Source organism: Rhinichthys klamathensis, unplaced genomic scaffold (assembly GCF_029890125.1).
Source record: "Rhinichthys klamathensis goyatoka isolate OS25496 unplaced genomic scaffold, OSU_Roscu_1.1 h1tg000050l_1, whole genome shotgun sequence".
In the NCBI taxonomy this organism is placed as follows: Eukaryota; Metazoa; Chordata; class Actinopteri; order Cypriniformes; family Leuciscidae; genus Rhinichthys; species Rhinichthys klamathensis.
The window spans coordinates 77,290-96,502 of record NW_026606596.1 but is presented as its reverse complement, the minus strand read 5'-3'; the positions used below and the strand labels follow the sequence as shown (position 1 = coordinate 96,502).

The following is a 19,213-nucleotide window of genomic DNA, read 5'->3' as shown; positions in this document are numbered from 1 at the left end:
TTTTAAAACATTTTTTACATGTTCTAAAGAAAACGTGAGAGGTGCTTGAACATGCAAAACTCGCCGCCATGGTGTTACAGTGTTCAGGGTGGTTGCCAGGGTGTTTCTAGGGTATTGTGATTGTTAGAAGCTGACTGGCCAAAGTCAAAAGATCCCTATCTCTATGATACTCTGGTTCCTATATGACTTTTGGAGACCCTTATTCAATGTATGGAATTTTTCAAATCTGTCAGAGAAAATATTCATTAAAAAACTTAAATTAAATTAATGTTCACTGCCCAATAGCAGTGTTATTTTACTATTATGAATTTGCTATTATAGTTGTATTTATGTTTTAAATTAGGCTTAGCTTTTGGTTTCATTTAATTTTATTAATTTCATATTTTTATTTTTTGTTTGTATTTAATTTTTTTGTAATTTTGCTGTTTTATTTGTAATATTTTAATAATACTTTATTATTTGTAACATTTCTATATAGCCTTACATTTATTTTATTTTTCTATTTTTTAGTAATTCAACTTTTTAGCCAAGTCAACATTTACAATCTCCATTTAAGTATGTTAAGCTTTTCATCTAAAATGTATTAAATTTTATTTGATTTCAGCTTTATTTTAATTACTACAACACTTCCTAATACAACCACCCTCATGTGCCACATGCTGTCACGTTTTGTGCCACTTTTTAAGTGCAAACTTCTCAAATTCTTCAAACCAAACAAAATCAGCTGACTCTGATCAGCTCTTTCCAGTTAACGATGATGATGATGATGATGAGAAGTGCTGAAAGCAAAAGCCACAACTGGATATTCAGGAGTATCAAAATGGCTGCCTGGATGAAGGGAAGTTGGTGTTCTGGCAGGTAATACACCAGCAAAAGCAGAAGTGAGACATTTTTTGGCACTCTTTGAGTTACTGAGGGTTTTTGCTGTGGTCAATGACTGCAGAATATTTGCTTAATAATTGAAACCAAACAAACAACTGAAGACAGTTGTGGGGTAAAAAGGCAGAAGGTTTTTAGCTTAGATTTCTGGTATAATAAAGTATTTGATAACAAAACTAAATTATTAAAACATATTTTACATATGATTTAGAAAATATTCACACGGAGTTTGAAGGAAAATTGTATTCTTGTTTAGATTTTTTTTTTACGTACCTCAATTGTTCTGTATAAATTCGGCAAATAAATGACTTCATTATTTTTTTTACTTTTGTTGCCAAATAAATTGCAGTCAATGTGAACACCCCAAAATGCATTAAAAGATACAATATATAAGAATTTTGTATCAAAATATCCAAAAACCACTTGCACAGTGTAATATATTTCTTTCAATTGTGTGCTTACATCATCTTAAATGTTTCCAAGAATTTCTAAATTCAGAGAAATTCACAATTTTAAATAATGCCCGTCCCTTGTAACTTGTCGCCTATCAATGATGTAATATCTGGCCTATCCCTGGTTTCCGCTCGTACTGCCATAGTAACCATAGCGACAGACAGACGTGGACAACTGCGTAATGTTTAGCGGCACGCTCACGCTGTTGTCGTTTCGTTGAAACATTATGGACCATGGCAAGCAGACTTTGGGACAAAGTTTTATTTAGAAATAAAACGAGGTTCAATATCGGCATGGCGTTTTCGAGATGCCGAGAGCTCCACGTCCACTTCGACTTGACAGAGAAGCCGCTCTTGCATGTACTTTATTAGACAGGTGAGCAAATGTACATAAAACGAATCAATGTTATATAGCTCAACATGATGAAATGTTAGAATATGATCTGTATGTTATTCTAATGTTGATCTAGCTTACTGCTAGTCTCATACAGCCAACAAACCAACCCATATAATGACGTTATAACTTTCAACACACTCAAATGCAGTTTAGTGTGATAGTGTAGACCAAGTGAAACAGCGCTGCGTTACCTCACATTTAATTTGTCAAATAAACTGACCCTATGAGTAGTAATTCAGCACTTGCGGGTAGTTCGGTTGAATGAAATGTCCTTATTCCTTTATATCCGCGGAACTCAAGTGTGGCGCTGATATCTGTCTCTCATTAGCAATCGTGCCATGCTTCATACCACAGTCATGTATTCACTCATCCATAAACATTATTAGATCCATCGGCATGACGACAAGTTCCATGATTCCGCTTATTCACTGCGTCATCAACCTACGCCTTTGTATTTGTAAGAGGTTAGTGACCCCTAGCGGCGAAAAAAATTACTTATTGTAGCTTTAAGAATAAGGTCGATGGAGCAGGCTTGGCTCTAGCTCTAACATGTAAAGTGGGCCACATGACATTCAGGGTGGGATGGACAGTGGGGGGTTGGAAATGGGGTTTCTAGGAGAGAGTTTATTATAACTGTACCTCAGCCAGCTGAAACAGGGGTGATTTAACACAACTCTTGGGCAGGTCAGGTGAGCTTGGCTGGGATGGTCCAGAGGCCTAAGAAGGACATTAAAGCTAACCAAATGAGTGCTGGAATATCATCTTAATCCCACAAGACAACCAAAACTTTCCACATTACTGTAGCACTTGTTATACTTAAGGTGTCTTAAACTATACTTGACGGTCCCTCACCTCTACGTGTGTGAGAGAGCTTGTGTCCTCAGCGTTCTTACTTCCTCCAGCAGGCTGCACTGGACTGGAAGAAATCTAAAGAGAAAAGGTAAAGAGTGTCAACAAAATGCATGAAAAATGAGACGTCTCACTGCTAAGGAGGTTTTTAAGGGTCTGTTGTTAAGAACTGACAAGTCTTCAGGTGGTCTCACCTCAGCCAGCTGGAAAAGGGCTGATTTCCCAGTGTGCTTAGCAACATCTGTGCATCCAGTCTGGGAAGAGCTGGAGGAAATCTAAAATGAAAGCATGAAAAAAAAAACCCCATTAAATTAGTAAAGCAGAACAAAGCCATAAATGTAAACAATCTTGAATCAACATCCTGATTGAAATTACCACTGACATTTACAACTCAACATCTCCCTCTGTTGACAGCTTGATGGAAACGCCACAGGTAGATTCAATAAAATAAAAAATACCCATCAATTACATTGTTTAAACAGGAAGTGACAATGTGACAGCTTGAGGTGTCTACACTGGAAACGTCACCTCAGAAACTACTGTAGACATCAGCACAGTAAAATAATTATGTTATACATAAATAATTATGGATACTTTGCATTCAATGTGATTTTAAAAATAAGTATTTTTAATAAAGATTATTATAATTTTACTGTTTTTCAATTATATTTAATATATAACATTTTAATATAATATATTTAAAATATATTAAATAATACATTGTACATTAAATAAATAAATAAATAAATATATTAAACAATATAATAAATTGGCTACATTTGGTTACATAATGTACAAATTTAGAAACAAAAATGTATACATTTGTAGGCCTAGAAACATGAACTGGCTTTGATATAATGGCTAAAAGTTATTTAAATAGTGAATTTAATGAATAAAAGTCAGAAATCAATTCACTTTTCACAATTTTCAATTATTCCTATTATGCGATTAATATTTCTAATTAATATGCAATTAATTCATTTTATGTAATTTATTCCTGAATTTTTAGCAGTCATTACCCAGAAGGACAGCTAAAAAATATTTATTTTAAAATAGAATATTTTAAAAAAAAAGTATTATTATAAATGTTTTTAACTTTTAACGTGTCTTTGTTGAATAAAATTATAAAAAAATGTACATGTATATTAAATATATTACATACATATATTAAATAATAAAGTATATATATATATATAATATCTTACTGCCGTGCATTGGGCACTAGAAATATCACATGCTGTTTTTATGTAACAGTCAAAACATATTTGAATATATAGCCTATTGTATTAAATGAATAGAAATCAATTCACAGTAGGGTTGGATATCATTTGCTTTTCAGCTATTTTGATTCCAATTCTGATTCTGCTTATCGATTCTGATTCTTCTCGATTCCCAGTTTCGATTCCAACATGGTATAACAAAAAGATCAAACATTAAGATATCAAACATATTTATTCTGTGTCTTTTTGCAAAGCTTTGTTGCAGTTAAATACCATTAACAAAAATTAGCAGCCTAAAGAACAACTAGCTAATAGACTAGATTAACTAATATAAATTCCAAACATTAAAGACAAGTATAAAGTCAGTAATACAATTAGAACAAATAAGCAAATTAGCAAATAAAAAATACAACTTAAACTTCAGAAATTGAAAATCAAATGTACAATAACACTGCATTGTTTTCTTTTATAAATAAAATATAGATTAATCATTAAAGTTACAAAAGTTTTTCAGTCAAGATTAGTGAGTGATTTTATTTTTATTTTGTTCTTTGATTAACATTGACACAGAAGGCAGCAGGTTTATTAGGCTGCTGTCACTTTAAGAGCTAATGCACTGATCCAATATACAGTTACAAATGCATTTTCTTTCTCAACGGTTAGCGTTTACTTAGGACACAACCGTCTGTGTTTACAAGGATATTTTGACACAATTTTTATGTGTATTTGTCCGTTCAAGCGCAAGAAGATGCGAAAGAGAAATCAATTCATTATTCATGCACCATATGAGGTGGCTTTCCGTGCGCTCTCTGGATGTTCCCAGCACTGAAAACAGTGCACTAGTGCGGACTTAAGTTCTCTCTCGTCTTCTTGTGCTTTAATGGTTTAAAACCACATTAAAATGCGCGCACAGGAATCAACAAGCGGAATCACATTTTTTATTTTAAGACAAGTATCCGATTCCTGACCGTAAGTATCCGATTTCAATCGATTTTTTGGGATTCCCAACCCTAATTCACAGACATGGCATTACTTTATGATCTTAGACAAACTGGGAAAATAAAGTAGCAGGTGTAGCTTTGCAGCGCAAAAGAAAAAAAGAGATGTCCGTCAACACAAAGCAATGTCAATGGTGTTACTCTTAATTTAGCACTAATGCCAGGCGCAGTCACTTTGGATCAACCCGTGTGTGAGATTGTGTTTGACAACAGAGAGACTCAGAAGACGGTTCCTGGTCAAACATTACAGACAGACAACAGGTAGAAATGATTCAGCCCTGTCCCTTAAAAAGGACTAAACATTTGATGTATTTGTCTGCAAAACATGGAGGTGCTGCCTTTTGTTTTGTATTAACCTCCCGTGGCCCTGTTCAGTGACAAATACACTGCGCCGAAGGCAATTAGGATCACTTTAGTGGCAGCAAAATGGAATTTACAGAGGATTAAGAGGGGTGAGAGTCTGAGGAACCCACAGGAACACACCAGAAACAGCTCGCATCCCTGTATCACACACACACATTAGCCTGACGTCTCAAACGCCTCATAAAGCTCTACAATTTATGAAGTCTATCCAACTCCTAATGGCACACAAACCCAGTTTGGGGCCCAAAACAGTCATCCCAGTCTGTTTAGTCACAGGCCGCTTCGGCTGCTGTATCCGTGGAGATGGGCCTGTCACAATCTATTTACGTGAGCACTGATCATGTGCTCATTATATCAGAGGTCTGCCGTGAGTACAGAATGATGCAGATTTGTCTCAATCACATCAAGATATGAGGACATAGATCTAGACTAATAACTGTTATTCTCATCTAGAGCCCTCTTTGTGTTCCTGGTTTTAAAACCTCATTTTAACTCGACTGTGGTTACACTGTAACCTGGCCCTTGCCAGATGAATTTCGCTCCGCCTAGCTTCACTCACATCCATCTGGAACCGATCCATTGAAATGGCGTTTCAGAAGGCTGGGCCTTATCAAAAATCCTTGCATATGATTGGATAAGCCACTTGTCTGTCATCTTTATCGACGTGCTATTTCAACCACTCACACCGAAGCCAACCCGTGACGCTGAAGAATCCGGTCGGGAGAAGGCACTGATCTATATAACATCGTTTCCACCAACAAAAGCCTTAAGAGCCGTTCTCTGATGTTCTTTTAATGAAACAATATTAGGTAGATTGGACAACACGGATGAAATCAATGTTAACAGCATCAATGTTAACGCTTGTTTCCTCGATGCGAGCCGCCATTGTTGTCTGAATCAAAACAGTCTCACGGTCGCTTCTCCACTACGTCACATCTATGAAACTCCCGCCCTGCGTCCTGATTGGCTAAACCATAAAGTTGGTTGGAGAAATCACTCTCAATGGAAGAGGTTCCAGATGGATGTGAGTGAAGCTAGGCGGAGCGAAATTCATCTGGCTAGGGCCAGGTTAGTTACACTGTGCTCCTACTACTAATCTGTATATTAACATGTGCAATTACACTGTAATCTTTTCTAAATGTTATTATTGTGGTGTATTTGTGTTTTTCAGATGCTGTTGTGATCTGCAAATGAACTCAAATGTGGTACTTTATGCTGAGAGGTTATTTTCATATGTATTAAAATGATGTTGCTGTACCTCTCTGGCGGTCAGCGCGTGCTCCCCGGCTAACAGCAGCATGCTTAGGCCCCCCATCTTATTGGGATCTATAAACACAGCATTAAAAAGACATTAAGAAATGTTCGACAAAACAGTTAAACCAAGTGACATGAAATGAAGTGAAGGAATATGTACACTACTGTTCAAAAGTTAGGGGTTTCATACGTTTTTTGTTTTTTTTTGTAAGCAATTAACACTTGTATTTAGTGAAGATGCATTAAATTGATCAGACACTTATTATGTTACAAAAGATTAGATTTCTATTTCAAATAAATGCTGTTCTTTTAAACTTTCTATTCATCAGAAAAAATGATCAAGGTTTACAAAAAAAAGATTAAGTGGCTCAGCTGTTTTAAACATTGATAATAATAAGAAATGTTTCTTGAGCGCCAAATCAGCAAATTAGAATGATTTCTCTTGTTGAAAATTGTTACTTTAAATTGTAATAATAAAGACTTATTTTTAAAACAGATTTAAAAATCTTACCAACCCCAAACTTTTGAACAGTAGTGCATGTGTGTACATATTCAGGTGCTTGTATTGTTCCTACCAGCCATGGCGAAGTTGAGCTGGGGTGTGCTGTCAGTTTTGGCCTGTTTTTTGGCAACTGAAGGATCCTTATTAGGGTTGGAGGGAAGAGACCAGACCTTCTTGCGGGAGTTACTCACAGAGTGGGAGGGACTCTTTACCGGCTTGTTGGTGGCAGGACACCATTTGTAACCAGGGTTAGCTTTCATGAACGCATCCTTGTACTGTGTCAGAAAGAACATATAATTATCAAAAGCATTATCAAATAATAGATTTAAACGTGTTAACTTAAGATTAACATCAGCTTTTGTGATTTTTCGAACAACAGATTAAAAAGCTTCATGCAGCTTTTCAAGCGGCTTTCAAAAACTAGCACATTTCAAGGTAATTTTATGTTAGATAATTGTTTAAAGTCCCCCTGTAGTCAACAATTTTATCCCTTAAAACTCATCTTTGATCTACAAAATTGCTTATTTCAACGTTTTTTCCTGTGAGAAAAAATTCTTCATGTCTTAATCCATGAATCCATTCAATAACTTACTAACATTCACTTGGTCAACTTACTGAGGTAAACGCTGCACAATGGTATCGCTCTTTACAACTTCGGACACATAACGGTTATTAATATTAGTCTTTTGCTTGACTATGTTATCAAGTTAGCTAATTGTGTGTTCCTAATGTTACATGAACCATGTTCCTGTTGCCATCTCAGAGTCTGACCGCTGCCTCAGTATCCTTAGAAATGCTTTGAACAATTTAGAACATCAGTGGAGAAAGGTACATAGTTCATCATAATATCGTAATATACATCATAGACCCGTTATATTGCTAAATCTACCCGATTTTACATATCAACAGAAGGTACTAAAGGCAGTGTTTCCTCTAGGATTTTTTCCAACTGTGGTGGCAGGCCCATTTCCCCAGGGGGAGAGGGCGTGGCCCATGAGTGATATTCCCATTGGCCACGCCCCCTTGCCCCAAGGTGTTTAAACCTCCCCTAAGTATTATAACATGAAAGGCTCCAATAAGTGCAGCAAAGCGATTGTGCGCATCCTGACTTGAAGCAACGCGAAGTCACAGCGCGCTTCGCATTGAAAAGTTCAAAGCACAAAGCGAAGAGAAGAGATTATATCTATCTATGCTTAGTGTATTCTATCTATGCAACAGTTTATTGAGCCTTTTTTTTTAACAGTTTTAAATTTCAGTTACAGTGCGCATGAAGACCAAATCATAGCGCTCTCTACTCTAGTGCTGTAATCTAACAGACACCCGGGAGAGAAGGGAATATGATTTAGAAAGCGCAATAAACTCCAGCAAGATAAAGTCATTTTATGGAAACTATAGACCTTTATCAAAAAAAAAAAAAAAAAAAGTATAATAATGGGAACATTAATCTTGAAGAGAGTGTCGTCGTGTAACTGTCGTTACCGAACGCGCTGTTTGAATGCTGAATGGATAATGACTGAGGAGAGATGAGTTTCCATTAACTTTAACTTAACGACTTAAATATTAATTTTTACCGCACATTATGCTATTGAAAGACTTTAGAAGTCTTGGAATATAGTGTGAAAACTTTATTGTGCTTTACAATGTTGTTTATGCCTTTAGTGGGGCTTAACAAATATCGGACCTCACTGAGAAACTGCAGCCGTGGCGGGATGGTTACCGTGTGGCGGCCCACCACGGCGGAATGAATGTAGCGGAAACACTGTAAAGTTACAAAAAAAAAGAAAGAAAAAAGGGACTTATTGTGTGTGGTTTGCCTCCTTTTTACCTCCTTAGCCATGTCTGTGTATTTCTGTTTTTCTTTGGGGTCCAGTACGGCCCACCAGTCTGCCAGGATCTTAGTGGCCCCCCGGTTGTCTAGCCGCGGATGCTCCTGTCGGACCAGCGAGCGGTGGCGTTTGCAGAACAGCAGAAAGGCGTTCATGGGCCGGCGAGCCCGCTGCTCAGAGGAGTATTCTTCACTGTCATCTTCTGTCCCACCACACACTCCTTCCGGAGCTACGCTCTCTGTACATAACACCGGCTCCTGGGGCGAAAAGTGGGGAAAAAGTGGAAAGAGACATTCAAGGACCTGGTCAATTTCAACAGCAACAGTGGAGAAAGCTACACCAAGTTTAACAACCAATATTTCACCATAGAATGATATCAAAGGGTTAGTTTAGCCAAAAATGAAAATTCTGTCATCACTTGTTTTTCCAAAGCGAAAGACTTTCGGTCATCTTCGGAACACAAATGAAGATATTTTTAATGAAACCATAGAGATTTCTGTTCCTCCATTGATAGTCTACGCAACTACCACTTTGACGCTTTTATTCACATATAAACATTGATAAGGGAACATAAACAGAAGCTCAGCCGTACTTGCTTGACGCGTGAGAACAAACCTCAATGGCAACAAACCTTGCACGTCAAGCAAGCATGCTTGAGCTTCCGTTTACCTAACTGATGTGCGCATTGATACTTTTTTATATGTGAATAAAAGCCTAAATTTCATCTGTTCATCATGTAAAGCAATCGAGTCTATAGTGTTGCAAAGCTACAAAATGGTGGTATATCCTACAAATCTGACTAAGCCTGACAGCCCAATGATTCAACAATGATGCAACATTAAAGATAATATGAAGCTGCTTTGTTTTTTGCTGTATGATGCATTTCTGAAACTGAAACAGATTGTATGGAAATGGCATGTCTATTTTTAATAGCCTTTGTTTAACCCAGCTAAAATTTCTAATGAACCATGATTTGCTAGAAGCTATTGCTATTGATTATTGTCATTGTAAAGAGTCTATATAGCTCTCAATATTCATTCAAAAGTTTGGGTTTAGTAAGATATTTTTTAAAGACATACTTTTATTCTTCAAAGAAGCATTAAACTGACCAAAAGCGACAGCAAAGACATTCATAATTTACAAAAGACTTTTAGTCCAAATAAATGCTGTCCTTTTAAAATATCTATCCAAAGAATCGTGAAAAAAAAAATCACGGTTTCCAAAAAAATATTAAGCAGCACAACTGTTTTCAACACTGATAATAAGAAATGTTTCTTGAGCATCAAATCATCATATTAGAATGATTTCTGAAGGATCATGTGACTGAAGACTGGAGTAATGATGCTGATAAATTGTAATATCATATTTTAAATTGTAATAATATTTCACAATCTTACACTTTTTATTGTATTTTTGATTTAAAAAATGCAGCCTTGGTGAGCATAAGAGACTTCTTTTAAAAACATTTTTTAAAAATCGTCCCAAACATGAAATTTATTTTTTACAATGAATTTAAACGTTTAAATAGCCTAAAATCTAATTTTGTCAATGTTTAGAAGTACACCATCATACAGATGACCTCAAAACTAAGACACATGAACTAAAAGCCACAAAACTCTCATATAATTTTCATGTGGTCTTTACAGACTTCAGACTTTACAGATGTCTTTAAAGAGCAACTGCTGTATTGAAAAAAAACACACACTAATGGCAGGGTTAATGCACTGAAGTGAATCCCGTTTGAGTAATCATTCACCTTCTCCAGCTCTTCTTCATCTTCCTCCTCCTCTTCCTCAGAGAAGTCTGGAGCTTTCTTGGCCAGCAGCGGGTGCCACTGCAGACACTTGCGTTTGGGTCGCTTTCCGCTGATCTCTCCCTCCACCGGAGGTTCTTTCCCTCCACCTCCACCCTTCATACTGCTGCTGACCCTGATGAGGGCAAAGGTCAGAGGTCAAACACAGCCCTTAATGCTCTTTAACATCATGTAATAGACTATAGGACAGGAAGAGGCCATGACACACTGAATAATTACATTGCCTGGTAGTTCATTTGAAGGTGAAATGTGTAATTGGTTACAAAAAAAAAAAAAAAAAGATTTCAAGGAGACAGAATGGCAGCAACAGACTGTAAATATAATTTGACGGGCGTCATAAAACTATAAGAGAAGCCAAGGCCACAATAATGTATTTTTGATAGGGCCGTAAATCAAGTGGGGAGAACCTAAGCATCAATAGCTCTGGATAAAGATCCTCAAAACACTGTTCACTTGTGTTTTCCAGTGTGCATTGTTAGTTCAAAAAAAAAAAACAGGCATGCTGTCGAGTGCAGTGCGGCGCAGTGTTCGCTGATGGAGAGCGGACACAGGGTTCCCTGTCTATCTCAGCACTGTTCTTCTGCATCTGCAGCACCGGTGCAGCTCTACTGTACATGTGACCTTCACGTACACCAACTCTCTCCTCTCCAATAGGACCAGAGCACACATCTCACACACGTTCGCTGCATGCACACAAACAGGAAGAGGAACACACACACCCAGTCACATCACCATGAAACATACTATACCAGCTCATTTCTAGCTAGATTGTTTCCTAACTCGTGCGCCTCAATTATAACGTGTTACACTTTAAACTGCACACAGGAAGGATCCAGAATGGATCTGAATTTGGGAGTACAATGTTTCTAGACATTGCATTAACAGCAGACATCTTCTGTAAGGGTGTCCATAGCTGGTGTCTGCTGCCCTCTTGCTGTTTAGTCAGTAATAGGACTGAACAAATGCAGACACTAGACGAGGTCTTGCACGTTCATTCAACATTGTTAATGTGAGAACTCCGTTATTAGTGGATGTAAATGTCACATCTCATTTTACCTAGATGTTTTCATCAGTATTTTAAAGGCACCTATATATTTCCATGTAAAAATACCCATTTATACTGTTTGAGAAAAATAGTGTCATATAGAAAAAACTTTAAATCATCAGCAAAATGCAATATTAAAAAAAAGGATTTTGTACTGTATTAAAATCAATGCTATTAACCTAGAAATGATTATATGATATATGTGTTAATATATATATATATATATATATATAGGCCATATATAAAATGACAAACTATTCTTAAAAGTATGAATAATGTTCCATCTGTTAACATTAATTAACTACATTAGTTCAGATGAACTAGTAATTAAAAATACTTCTAAAGCAGTTAATGTTAACTTCAGCATGTACTAACATATTATTAAAATCAGAATTGTATGTTAATATTATTTAATGGACCTGAGCTAACATGAACTAACAATGAACACGTATTGCTCATTGTTAGTTAATGCATTAACCAATGGGACCTTATTTTAAAAGGTTTTACCAAAATTTCTCACAAAACTATGCAGATTTGTCACTTTGTTGCTATGACTATAACTATGACTGTCACTAGAATAAAATAACTGCAACTGATATAATGATTGGTTATCTAGAAAGCAAAACTAAAACAAAACAAAAATTAAATAAATGTTTTTGTTTGCTGATTAAATTACAGTAAATGAATGGTTCACAAAATCATGTACAGTACATTCATTCATTAATTTAGCAAAAACATCATTTGTGTAATTTCAAATCCATTTTTTTCCAGTGGGCACATAAAAAGGAAACATTTTGAGGAGGTTCATGTTGCTCTATTCCATACAATGAAAGCATTCATTACCAAGTCATTCATATGACATTCATCTCTTTTTGTGGTACAAAACCTTTGCGGGATTTGGAATAACATAAAGTGGAGTAAATGATGACAGAAGTTTAATTACTGCGAATTCTGATTATTTTTCTGTATGGACAAACTAATCAATGTAAAGCTCAATAAAGCTACAGCAGGGACAAATTCAACTCTTCTTTTTTGAAAGAAAAAATGAAGCCATTTGTATGAAACAGGTCTTGCAGGACAGCAGTTCTGCCTTTATGACCGGTCACTATATGCACTATTGGGTGTTCAGTCTGAGTGGCAATAGCCCCTCTTATTGAGTGATGGCTTGATAAAGTGCAATAAAACAAAGATTACAGGGGCTTACATTATCAAATGAGAATAAAAATCATGTAAAAAATGAATTAAAATTGGAAAGATTGTGTCATTAAAAAAACATAATCATCCAAAAATATATGGATAATACTGTAATTCATGGTTATGAGAATGTAAATATATATTAACATTACTATTAAAGGAATGTTCTAGTAGCAAGCTGTCGCTTACCACAAAATCATTTTGGCTCATCCCGCAGTATGTACATTTTTTGTACAGAAAATGTCTATGGCTAAGTTTACAATAGCAACGTAAGGTGTTGAGATTAATAAATCTACTGATTAAACAATTAGACTTGAATAATAATACAGACTCTTATAAATCTCGTAGACATCTGATCACGTATTTGATTTTAGTTTGAGTAAACCGATTTTGTGATTAACTATGTTTCTGCCTCTCTGTTATAAATACTAATATTATGAAAAGTGAATGCTTTGTTTTCAGTTCAGGCAACATGATCAAATTAAAATGGAAATTTTGAAAGGAACATTACAATAAAAGTTGTTACCCTTCTTGCATGTGTTTTACATTTGCATGGATTCTCCAACCTTCCTATCTTAGGGTGTGTTTACACTTGTAGTTAGGTTCGGTTGGTTCATTTGGTCGGGACTACTTTTTAAAAAACGACATTTTTTTTTGTCCTGGTCCGCTTAGAGTTCAAATTGACATTTTTAAAGTCCACGTGAACCGGAAGTTGCAACGAGTTTTCTCCAGTGTTGTGACGTATTTCCAAGTTAAACAGAATATTGAATAGAGGGCAGGGTTTTACTTTAGTGCACCTCCTCTCCATCCCTCGCTCATAGAAAACTGACTCACAACCTGATTGGTCGCTTTTACTACGTATATTTCGTGACTGAACTTACCGAACATCCAAAACAATGCTGTGTGCTGGGCTAAATGCACTCTTTGTATGCGTGTAGCCTACATATGATGTTATTTTGACCAGCTGAGAACATGTGAAGAGCTTATAAAATGTGTAAAGGTGTCAAAAAAGCATCAGAAATTCCTCCGTCACACACTCAAACGAAGATCTGCTGCGAGGAGATGCGGTTCTGATGCCTGTACCGAACTGTGATGGGCAACATCGCAACTATGACGAGAAAAAAATAAACAATATGAGTGAGCATTCTGTCCTTTTTAAAGGTCCCCTGACATGAAATTTTCACTTTCTGAGGTTTTTTAACATTAATATGAGTTCCCCTAGCCTGTATATGGTCCCCCAGTGGCTAGAAATTTCAATCGGTGTAAACCGAGCTTTGGCTATCTTTCTCTGCCTTTGAGAAAATGAAAGCTCAGACGAGCTGATCTTGAATCTCCTCCGTATGACGTCATACGGAGGAAAGGTAACCTCCCCTTTCTCTGCTTTGCCCGCCCAGAGAATTTGGCTCGCCCATGAGAAAATGAGCTAGAAAGTACGAACGCGCAAGCGCGATTTGAGTTTTTCCTCGAGAGATATCATGGCTTGCAAACGAGCGAAGCATGGCAGTTGATCAGTGTTCGGATGTACAAATGAACACAAAAGTATTTTTTAGTTCCTTTATCCGAGCCTCTGAAGAAACAATGGGTTAATTTTATTTTCTCTGGAAATGCGCCGATACAACGTTTTCCCAAAGTTTTGTATGGTCCAAACATTTCGCCGACGACTGTTCCCTCGACTTGGGCCAATACAGAGCTGGCCTCGATGAACGTCTGAAAATAAATCGATCGAGCTACCAAGCAACAATTTCTGATGTGTAGCCTAATTGTTCAAGTTCAGACTGGTAATCTTTCTCTCAAAATCGTTCAATACTGTTTATGCATAAGTCAAGTCAGTGACTAAAATATCAACTTCACATCGTTTCTTTTAGTAGGATGAAAATAGTCTTATTTAAATTGTGAACAAATGATACAGAAAGCGATCAAAGAACAATCTTTCCACACAGCGCGAGTTTATCTGGACAACTCGTTATGAAATCATTGACGCACGTTACACTGCACAACGAAGCTCTTACTGTATGTACATCATCGTGTTTGCATTGGGGAAAGCATTAGAGAGAGTGCAGAAACTGCGTTGCAATGATAAGATTTTCATTCTCGCGATCAACAGACTGTGATCTGCTTGCTCAATGCTCATCACGGAAACATTAGATGTGATGGGAATAGATCTAAATACTTTAAAAACTTCTCACGATTCGTTAATCTCGATAGCTGTAATAGTAAAAATGTATAATAGCTGTAGTAAAAGTATTCGAGAGAGTTTCACATGTAATATGTAGCTATTTCATATGCAAGCATGTTAGCCAATCACAGCAGTGGCCGGTTACACTGAATCCCACAGCAGACACGCCCCTTCAAACAGAGCGTTCAAATCAGAGGCTAAAATCAGGCTAGGAAAATTGCCTTTTATTTCTAAATTATGACAATTTTTTATCTAAAAAACATACTAACATTATAAGGGCAACCCAGGAAACATTATAAAATAATAAAATGACCCCATGTCAGGGGACCTTTAAGGTCTCATCTGCCTGTTTTTGGTGTGTTTACATGTATTTGGTCCGTGTTGCGTTCAAATATCATTCGAACCACACCAGAGTTCGTTTGGAAGCGGACCGAGACCCATCTTTTCAGCTGTGTTGGTCCGCTTGTTTGGTCCGCACCAGGGTTCGTTTGGAAGCGGACCGAGACCCATCTTTTCAGCTGTGTTGTTCCACACCAGGGTTCGGATGGCAGCGTTCACACACGTTCAAATGAACCGCACTAACAGAGCAATTGCACCAGGGTTCATTTTAATCGAACCAAACATGCCAAGTGTGAACACACCCTTATGTACTCTCATGCACTTACCATGCAATGACAACTTTCAAAAACAAATTAAATCTAAATTTCCCAAATTTGAACGAAACAAGAGTTTGAAATATCACTGAACCAAGAGAGGGATACAGGACTTGCAACAGGTTTGATGCTAAAAAAAGTTAGAATTCCACAAAACCTATGTTTAAAGCTAGTGATTCAATTAAATTCTATATCTTTTACCCATCCAAGATTAAACAAATGGGTATATTTATCTAAATGTAACCCTGGTGCATGACATTTATTATAACTTTAATATGAATGTAGTCTAAACTGTTCTACTGAAAAGCAAGCACAAAGCTTAACAGGGTAGATAGATACTTATTATTGTCTAAGAGACTGTTGTAAAATCAGTGACATCAGTAGTGATCAGCCAATCACATTCACTTATCTCTCAAATTCACTTCATTTAGAATTTAAACAAATTTACACAGCAAGAAAAAAAAGAGTTGTCTATGAAAGAGGACAACTAAAAGAAAACATCTTGCGATATCAGTGCAAGTAAAAGATGTGAAGTTAGTTTAGTTGTTAAGATATTCACATTTGTATCTATTTATTCTAAAGCTTATTTATTTTACATATCTTTACTAAACTAACTGCTTCATAATTGATCAACTAAAATTGTACATGTCTAATGGATTAAGAGTATAATATTATTACAATACATAAATTGTATTATTAAGATGCAAACAAAGCAACAATATGTAGATGTACAGAATAGAAGTGTTAGTATCATGGGTCGAGTGTTGACACATTAATAATAACACTTGCTATTCTATTATAATAGAATAAAATCAAACTTTAATGATGCACTTTTTATGAATGCAATGCAAACCTACAACAGCTTGATGATACTGTGTAAGTGGAAAGATTAAGAAAACAGCAGTTTTGGTATTCATATGTAAATATAAACAGTGAACTTTGGTTTGCATTATCAAACCATTAGCTACAGAAAAACCTGCACAATCATTCAAAAATGAATTGCTCTTTAACTCCCCTTTCATTCTAATGAACTGCATTCATTTCACCTGTTATCCTTAGGTTAAATTTAACCAACATCGAAAACCATTAAAAATTCATTAATTCTTAATTAGTGTTCAATGGATCTGAAGAAACATTAATTAAAGAAAATAACTTTGCTGGTCTTAAAGTATATGATGATGAAAATCATGGTTATATACATTTGCATTATAAATGGTTATATAGTTGTTGTTAAATCTTATGAAATTAATGGAGTTTCACAATTTGATTAAAGGGGTCATATAATGGTACATGCACTTTTACAAGTTGATTGTACTGAAATGTGTGTTGGCAGTGTCTGTACACAACCATCATATAATGATAAAAATCCATCCAGTGGTTTTGTTTTAATCTCCTTATATGTTTTCCCCTGCCTCAAATCGAGCCGTTCGAGCCTGTGACGTCACAAGCTCGCACGCCCCTCCCACGATTGTTGATTGACAGCCGTGTTTCACAGACCCGCCCTCGCTCGTGAGGGAGCTGTCAATCATAGTCTGTGCGGCGTGGACCGGAGCGGTCATTGTTGATATGCTGGAGCACCGTCTATTAGCAGAATGGCGTCTAAGCGATTGTGGTGTTCTGTTCTTGGGTGTAATAACGAACACAGCAGTCATTTTAATGTTCCTAAATCCGAACCGCTGAAGACGCAGTGGCTGTGTTTGTTTTCGAAGGGAATATTCCCCACGAGCAACGTCAATGCTCTCATGTTTGCGCGAATCATTTCTCACCAGACTGCTTTATAAACAAGGGTCAGTATAAAGCTGGATTTGCTAAGAAGCTTTGCTAAAAAGGATCGGTACCAGATATGCGTGTTCCTGCTGAACCTCCAGAAGAACGGAAGTGAGTGTAACATTCTATTAAACTTTATATTAATATATTAATCTTTGCAAATCGCTAGCTGCACGCTTCACAATGAATGCGTCTTAGGCAGGTGTGCCCAACCCTGCTCCTGCCGATCGACTGTCCTGCACAGTTCATCTCCAACCCTAATCAAACACACCTGAAGCAACCAATTAAGGTCTTCAGGCTCACTTGTAAATTAAAGGCAGGTGTGTTTAATTAGGGTTGGAGATAAACTGTGCAGGACAGTCGATCGGCAGGAGCAGGGTTGGGCACCCCTGGTCTAAGGTTTACACTTAGGCCCTGTTTACACGAAAACGATTCCGGGTGAAAACGTAATAATATTTTATCGGATGTGCCTTTCGTTTACACGGCGACGGCGTTTTTGGGGCTTAAAAACGCAAAAAAGTGAAACCACCCTCCAAGTGGAAATCTTAAAAACGCTCCACCGTCGCGTTTCCGTCTAAACGGGTAAACACGCAAATCTGCTCATGGCGGCTCTCGTCGCGTACGCATTTACGTCACAGGCATGCGCCAGTACAGGAAAATAACAACCAACATGTCGGATTATTTCCATACGTCGGACCTTCAAGTTGCCCTAGCAGCTCTGATAAACGTCCAAGAGTCTTTTCAATTTCGCACTACTAGGGAGAGAAGTAGAAGGAAGGTTGTACGCAGGCGCACGGACTTGTTGTTGTTGTGTGGCAGTGCTTCACATTGCCACCTAGCCGCCTGCAGTGCATACTACATCGCATTTCTAACACTTTTGCGTCTCCATATGCACGCAGATTCCCCCCCCCCCCCATAACGCTCGTCTAAACGCAGAATAAAAAGTGAAAACGAAACGCCACTTTTGCGTTTTCTCTTCAGATCGTTTCCGTGTAAACATGGCCTTAGGGTACATTACGGCATGTTTTCTATGTATGATGTTCTCAATATAATTCATAATCCCACGTTTATACTGAACAACGCGTTATGGTTATTGTGTTATTGAGTTACAAACGGTGTACGCACAGAACAGAGAGGCGGGGTGAGCAAAGCTCATTATCATTTAAAGGCATGTGCACTGAAACGGCGTGCTGAAAACAGCTGTTTTTGACCAGGTAAAATAAGTGTTTTCTTACAATACTAATGAGAATTTTTAATTAAAGTATATTACAAACTTTTCATTTAGACCCTAAAGAATCATATTAGCTTGTACAAAAATGGCATTATATGACCCCTTTAAGAATTAAATTCATTCACTATTGGCATTTCATATTATCTCACCTTTTATAACAATTTCTTACATATTAAAGAAAATTAACTGTATGCATCTTAGAGCTACAATTCTGTTTTAAAATTATAATTTATTTTCCATTTCCACAAATATGATTCATATGCATAGTTTTAACCATTTAAAAACAACATGACAAGCTGAAAGGCCAAAAGTCAAATATGAGTCAAATTATAAATACCACAGATGGAACACATTTTAAATATTTTAAATAGATTAAAATCTGAAAATTCTGTTTTAGATATTCATGACAATGTTAGAAAGCCTGGCTCCAACACCAAAAACAATGTGGTATTTATAGTCCATTCTTACAGATTACAATGGAAGGGCTAAAGGAATAACATTCTATGCATTTTATAATATGCCATTATATGATCAAAAGTACAATTTGTTATTGATGCAGTCATTCAGGAAAGACCATGTTTGAACAGACTAGCT

At 36.6% G+C, this 19,213-nt stretch overlaps 1 protein-coding gene across 7 annotated transcripts in view; it reads right to left on the bottom strand.

Annotated features, from left to right (window-relative positions):
* Window positions 1–19,213, bottom strand: part of LOC130082770 (HMG box transcription factor BBX) — a 36,768-nt gene that overhangs the window by 10,443 nt on the left and 7,112 nt on the right. For all 7 annotated transcript variants that reach the window (XM_056247621.1, XM_056247623.1, XM_056247625.1 and 4 more), the window contains 7 exons: window positions 10,497–10,668; window positions 8,740–8,997; window positions 6,988–7,189; window positions 6,417–6,484; window positions 2,772–2,852; window positions 2,581–2,655; window positions 2,368–2,445 (listed from right to left, as the gene is read on the bottom strand). In XM_056247621.1, coding sequence (XP_056103596.1) covers window positions 2,368–2,445; window positions 2,581–2,655; window positions 2,772–2,852; window positions 6,417–6,484; window positions 6,988–7,189; window positions 8,740–8,997; window positions 10,497–10,655 — 921 coding nt within the window. In that variant the 5' untranslated portion in view covers window positions 10,656–10,668. The remainder of the gene's footprint in view (window positions 1–2,367; window positions 2,446–2,580; window positions 2,656–2,771; window positions 2,853–6,416; window positions 6,485–6,987; window positions 7,190–8,739; window positions 8,998–10,496; window positions 10,669–19,213) is intronic.